The sequence below is a fragment of the Equus quagga genome, chromosome 3 (genome assembly GCF_021613505.1).
Source record: "Equus quagga isolate Etosha38 chromosome 3, UCLA_HA_Equagga_1.0, whole genome shotgun sequence".
In the NCBI taxonomy this organism is placed as follows: domain Eukaryota; kingdom Metazoa; phylum Chordata; class Mammalia; order Perissodactyla; family Equidae; genus Equus; species Equus quagga.
In genome coordinates this window covers 152,227,919-152,234,657 of record NC_060269.1, presented here as the reverse complement: position 1 = coordinate 152,234,657, position 6,739 = coordinate 152,227,919, and the positions used below count along the sequence as shown (strand labels likewise).

Below are 6,739 nucleotides of genomic sequence, written 5' to 3'. Positions count from 1 at the left end.
TGAAGGAGGAGTACGCTGGATCCTCGGGCAGGGAGAAGCTACCTGGGCCGGCTGTCTCGGGGCAGGAGAGTTGTGGGGAGCTCTGGGCACAGGTTGGGGAGGGACAACGTGGGCAACGACACCAGCTGGAGATGCAGTGGGCAAAGGCACGCCAGGCTGTGAGCAGACGGAACCAGGCAGGCCCTCCAAGACCTGAGACCCCAGGCCAGCCGAAACGCTCTGCCTACTGTGGGCACATATTCCACACACAAATACAGATGCTGAAAAGCAGTTGGCCCTTCAGGTGTGCAGACTCGCAGAGCGCACAAACAAGACAATGTGGAAACCCGTGGGCATGTGCACGGAAAGACCCACAAGCGTGTGAACACCTGGGGCAGGTGACAGGGACCGCAGGCTCCTGTGGGCCAACTGCCGAGCAGGGTGGCAGGAGCTCCAGTGAGGCCCTCAGGGCTGGTCCCGGCGTATGGGCCGGCTACCCGGGATGCAGGTCTGCCATCAGCTCCAGGGCCTGCATGGTGACAACGTTGATGCGCCATCAGTGGCTGCGCGTCGCCCGCAGCACCTCCAGCGCGGTGAGGCTGAGCGCAGCGGGGAAGGCGGGAAGCTCGGGCGCTCGGGCTCGTAGGGCGGCGCAGCGAGCAGGACGCGCAAGCGCCGCTGTAGCCGAGCCACCAGCAGGCGAGCGCAGTGAACGCAAAGGCCAACGACTGTCCCCACGCGTAGGCCGGCAGCAGGCGGGCGTGGCGCGGTCGAAGTCGCCGGACGTGCGCAGCCGGAAACCCACCGCCAGCCACGGGTATGCGCTTAGTGTCGCTACGCTTAGCGCCGCGTTGGACTCCAGGAAGGTGTCCAGGAAGCCGATGGCCTGGCACGGGCCTGACGCCACCTAGCACGCCGAGCAGCGTGAAGGGCACTTCGAGCGCAGCCAGCAGCAGTTGGCCCAGCGACAGGTTCACCTGGAAGAAGCCCGAGGTGCGCGCGCGCGGTTCAACTCTAGAGGCGCAGAGGAGCAGCCCCTGCGCGTAGGACAGCGGCGACGCGGCCAGCACCAGCGCCGGCAGCCCAGCACCAGCGCCGGCAGCCCCGCCAGCAGCGCCTCTCCCGGGCCCCGGGCGCTAGCGGCTCGCCAGGCGCTCGCGGGCCCGCGGCAGCGGGGGCCGCGCTCGGGGCTCACTCAACTCCCGGCGCGCGCGGGGGAAGCTCCGGGGGGAGCAGGCCCGCGGCGGAGTCCCCACGGTGCAGAGGCGGCGGGCAGGGTCCGGAACGGCACGCGGGGAGCGGCGGCACGCACGGGGTCCCGGGTCCCCGGCCGAGCGCGCTGCGCTGCGGAGCGGGAGCGGCTCGGGGAGGACGGAGCGCGGGCGCCGCCGCACTTGTCGCCGCCCGTGGCGCTGTCCAGGGTGCTGAACGCGCTCGCCGTCCCCGCGCCGGGCGCACAGCTGTCCTGTGGCGACGTCCCGCGACTGAACTGGGCGGCAGGGCGAGGGGCGTGGGGTTACGGAGGTCTCTTTGCTGTCGCCTTGTCTTTCCTTCTCTCCTCACGGAGTGGCTGGAGGGAGCTCCGCACCCTCTGCTCCGGACCAGGGGAGTCCTTGCAACGGTCACACCTTCTCAGAAGCTCCGGGGGTGACTCGTGCACAGTTGAGGTGCTAGCCACCCCGGCCGCTCCTCCTCCATGCATCGCCCCTCACCGCGCACCTCACCCTGCCCTGCGCTCTACCAAACCGCTGAGGGACGCGGCAGTTTGTGGGGGCCAGAGAGTGGGGAGCTGTGCCGGCCGCAGAGGGAGCGACAAGGAGGGAGTTAAAGGGCCAAAGCATGCGCAGCCTGGGTCATGCTCCCCTCCCCAACCCCCAGCTCAGGGCCAGGAACTAGACCCACACTTGTTGAACCAAGAAGGGCGGCAGGAAGCAGAAAGGGGTTGGAGGAGGAATAAGGGAAGGCTGGAGATGAGGAGGTAAAGGTAAAGAGGAGAGGAGGAAGTGGACGGACAGAGGGGCAGGGACAGAAAAGCAGAGAGGGGGGAAAGAAAGCAGGAGAACTGGGGAGGAGCAGCTCCCAGTGGGGTCCAATATGGACACACCTTTGAAGCTGGAGCTCTGCCCTTCCACATGGCTCTTGGTGCTTTGGGGAAGGGGGCTCTGTCACTCTCCACACTTCCACTACCCCTCTTGGCTCCTGAACCTAGTCATCCTGTAGGAATCTTCCAGTCCCTTCAATGGCCAGTTGGCAGGACAAGGAGAAGGGAAGGCTTGGAAGCTACTGGCTCCAGGAAGCTTGCTTGGCATCTTCTCTGCAGCAGCAGCCAGATGTGATAGGAGCCAGAGGCAGACCCTCGCCCCAGCTTCCCCCCACCCCACCCTCACCAGGAGGCTCTGCCAGCCTACCCCTTTCTGAAGAAGAAAGTGTGGCTGGTGGGGAGGGGCTCACCCTCGTGGGGGTCTCCCTGGTGCCAGCACTGTGAGGACTGCAGAGAAGGCAGGGGGCTGGAGGAAGCAATAGGATGGGCAATCTGCACTGGCCACCTCACCCCAGCCACATGGCCTCGAGCAAGTCACTCAACCTCCTGGCCTTCTTTACTCACCCGTAAGACAGGGATATTAACAGCTGGCAATGGCACCTGCCTCGTGTGGCTGCTGTTAGCCAGTCGGTGTTACATAAAGGCAAGCCCCGCACTCACCGGCAAGGATTTACGGGGCGCCCACCCTGTGTAAGGGACGGTGACAGTCACACCCTAGACTGTGGAGATGAAATAAGGCTGGGTTCCCGCACTTGGATGAGCAGAGAGAAGATGCGGACAAAATAAGATCTGATCAGCATGGCCACTCTGACCTCCTCTGAGAAACAGTGCTCTTGCGTCTGAGACGAGCGAGCTGTGTCAGTCACACGGGGTGGAGGCTCTGTCGTGCGTGAACCGATTGATTCCCGCGAACGTGCTCTGAGAGCTTGGTGTGTGCAACTTGGGAGGGGAAAATGGGCGAAGGACGAGGGTTAACTGAGTTTATTGAATTTTACTTAATTTTAAGTGTATTTTATTATTAAGCTCATTTAATTTTACTTTATTTAAATCTCACCATGGCCCCGGGAGATGGGCACTCCTGCTCCAGTTTTCAGGCGAGGGAGCAATTCAGAGCGGTTAGCTTGGATAAGCTGCAGAAGCACCGTCCAGACTCCCACAGCGCAGAAACAGCAGTCGGCGGGGGCTCCGGGGAGCGTGACCCTCCCGGGACAGACCCCGACAGGCTTAGGAGGGACGCACAGAGACGGCAGGCCAGGCTGAGGCGACAACAGAGATGAAGCCGGAGTGTGGGCGTGTGGGGAGTCCAAGGTGTGGCTGAACGTGTGAGAGTGTGAGTGTGTGTGCATGATCGCAGGGCAAAAGGAGCCAGCAGGAGCGGCTGAGACCAGATTCTGCTGGGCTTTGAAGGGCTCTGAGGAATTTTTTAGGCAACGCAGAACCATGAAATCTTGCTGTGGGGGGACCTTCGGAGCCCGCGCTGAGCTCTGTGATGCGCATCTCAGCAAGAACGGGCAAGATGGCCCAGTGAGGGGCAGGCCCTTACATTTTAGAGGATTTTTTTAAAGTCATGCTGAAAATATTTAACATTTTAATCAATTTTTTTCTAAGCCTGGAAGGTGAATGGATTAGACCCTGCATGGCACCTTGCAGGGGGTTTAAGTGTCCATCGGGAACGAGATCTGAGGTGAGAAGATTAAATGATCTTCTACTGATAAGACCACAGGGCTCGGAACCACCACCGGCAGCCCAGCCCGGGGAGTGGGGGCAGCCCGGCTGCTGAGATCTGAGACGGGAAGCACACGGGGCTTTGGGGGGCAGCAGACAGAATGCATACAGGTCTATCAAGATGCCCCCCACCGCCCGGCAAGCTGCCTTCCAGGCGGGCACCCCAAAGAAACATTCAGAAATGTCAGCAAAAATGTTTGCCCGCACACACGCAGAAAAGGGAGGTGGGGAAGGCTGAAAGAAAGAGAAATGGGCCAAACACCCAGCAAGAGGAAGACGGCAAATACATTACTGTGTTCCCACAGCACGGCACCACGTGGCCCTCAAAAGGTAGGCGCGTCAGAGACAGCACCCGCTGCGCGCTGTGGCGAGACCTGGACACGCCCTGTGGTCCCAACTGCCAGCAGCGCCTGCGGGCGGGGCGCCGTGGGCCAGCCCTTCAGGGCACCGCGCGTTGGTAGAATTATGAGTGTTTCTGGGGCTTTCGTTTCTTTATTTGTTCCTGTAACTTCCACATTTTCTGTAAAAGTATGAACTGCTTTGAAAATCTGGAGATAATTCGGAGAGATCCGGTTCAAGACCTCCGTCAAAACTCCGAGCAGCCCTGTGCCCTCCAGACCCCAAGGTCTGCCCAGCACGACCGGCTTGTGTTTCCCAGCTTTGGAGCACCTTAGTTTTGTAAACTGCTGGTAGAAATTCTCTTCCTGGGAGGAGGAGGTAGAGTGGGGCAGAGAGAGAAAGAGAGAGGGAGTGGATTTCCTTAAAACTGCAGAAGGTAGAAAAGTGCTAACATTGGCAGTGTTGTCTGCACCGCTCAGTCATCACGCTCGTTCCATCAACAACATGTCCAGTTAACTCCTCAGTGGGGCGTGGAAGTGATCCTGAGCACAGGGAGCCGGCACCTGCGAATGCCGGCATGAGTCTCGTCCGTCCCCTGCCTCCTGGAGGTCACAGGACGGAGAAGAGATAGGGAGAAGCCAGAACCTGGACACGACCGCCCTGGTAGCGTCAGGGCAGGACCTGGGGCCACAACATGGTTTGAGGGAAGAGGCCGGCACTGAGTCAGACAGACCCGGATTAGCATCCTGACCCACCCCTGAGGAGCACTCTGATCCTCAGCCTCAGTCACCTCGTCTGTGAAAGGGCTACAGCACCCTCACAGAGCGGCTGAGTCAGTTTCAGCAAAGCTGCGACGTGGAAGGCCTGGCCCCTGATGGTCACTCCACGAACAGTCACGCCTCCGGGGTTGGAGCTGCTTTCCGTCCTTCTCCGGCAGAGCCCACTCCGTGTCTGATGAATCACCGAGTCCCTTCCTGTGGGGGACACCAGTCCAGGATGGGACCATCCTCTCCACGGGCATCTGTCTGCTCCCAGCACATCTGGACCCGTGGCCACATGACAGATGCACAACGGAGATGGGAAACGTGTGCCGTGCCAGGCGGTGAGCCGGTCCCAGAAGTCTGATGTTCCCAAACCCCATGCATCGTGGTTCCTTTGTCAGAAAACAGATCCCTTGCTTCTGGTCCATGAAAATAGATGCAGTGAGGGGGAGTGGAGCAGAGATGGGGTGGCGACTCCCCTCTTTCTCCGCACCCCTCTGGGCTGTGCTCACTGTGATTTAACAAACAGCCGTCATTCATTTGGGTCAGGGGCTTAGCCGTTTAGGGTCTCAGGCCGTCCGGGCTTCTCTAACAGAACACCACAGATGGGGCCGCTTAAGAAAGCAGACACTTCTCACAGTTCCGGAGGCAGGAAGATGAGGCTGCTGGGGGTCGCCGACTTCTCTCTGTGTCCTCGCCCAGCGGGAGGGGCGAGGGGACTCTGCGGGATCTCTGTCATTAGAGCACTGATCCCACCACTGGGCCCACCGCTGTGCCCTCAACTCCTCCGGAAGGGCCCTCCTCCTGACGCCATCACTGGAGGCTGGGATTTCAACACACGAATTTGGGGCATGAAACATTCAGACCACAGCACAGGGACTCCTGCCTTATTTCCCTCAAGCTCACTGTGAAGAAGACGTTGCAGACGCAGCGAAGAGGAGGGAAGGGATGAGCGAGGCTTCCAGGGAGTCCTCAACCTCAGACCCATCTCCGTGGAAATAAAATGTTCAATAAATACTCTATTTGTTTGTTCATCCATTCGGGACAGATCTGACGCAGGTCTGAGGACACAGGTGGGGTTAAACCAGGGCCCATCCTCCAAGAACTCGCAAGTCAGTTCCAAGTGGGCCTCGCAACCCTGGAAATGCCTTTGCTGGTGGCAGGTGTTCCCCCGGCGTGTGCCGTGCCGCCGCGGTGCCCTCGATGGAACGTTTCCCCGTGCCAGGGGATCTGGAGCTCCGGCCCCTGCACACCCTCTGGTGATGAGGGCAACAGCCAGCGCTCGCCGGAGTTCCCTCCACACATCACCTGCCCATCTTCCGGGCACGCCACGAGGTGCGGATCCCACTGCCCAGGCTCCCACTGGTCACCCTGTTCAGCCACAGCTTACCCAAGGTGACCAGGTGAAGGTGCGACAGAAATGATGTTAAAAATCTCTGAGTGTATGGGGCGTATCAACTACTTAACCCCATCTGATGCGGGTCACAAACAACAGATGAGTTTTATTCTCTTCTTCTGCCCCTGGAGAAATTTGGCCCCAGAGAGACCCGGGGACCGGCCTGAGGCCACACAGCTGCGGGGGGCCCAAGACCTGGACGCCACCCTCCACCCCCAGTGAGAACACAAACAGTCAGGAGGCGGGTGAGCGGGCTCTGCCACACCTCCACGCCGATGGCCAATGTCCGGGAATTCTGTTTGCTGACTTGTACAAAGTCACCTCTCCTGGAGGGAACGCAAGTTCCCTGTCACCTTGCACGTCACGGAACCCACTCGTTGTTTCTGTTGCAGCCGCTGGTGAGCATCACCCCCGTTTCTGACATCCTCTGCCCGACAGGTCCCGGGAACAGTCACACAGGCAGGAGCCCCGGCAGCCTGGCCTCGATAGCTGGGCGAA

General features: G+C 60.4%; 1 protein-coding gene across 1 annotated transcript; it reads right to left on the bottom strand.

Annotated features, from left to right (window-relative positions):
* Positions 1 to 472: 472 nt before the first annotated feature.
* GPR78 (G protein-coupled receptor 78) lies at positions 473 to 1,681 on the bottom strand. Its single transcript, XM_046655789.1, is given in 7 exon segments — positions 473 to 611; positions 613 to 757; positions 760 to 881; positions 883 to 1,064; positions 1,067 to 1,133; positions 1,236 to 1,468; positions 1,568 to 1,681. Coding segments are annotated over 7 exon segments (1,002 nt in total).
* Between the last annotated feature and the right edge of the window lie 5,058 nt (positions 1,682 to 6,739).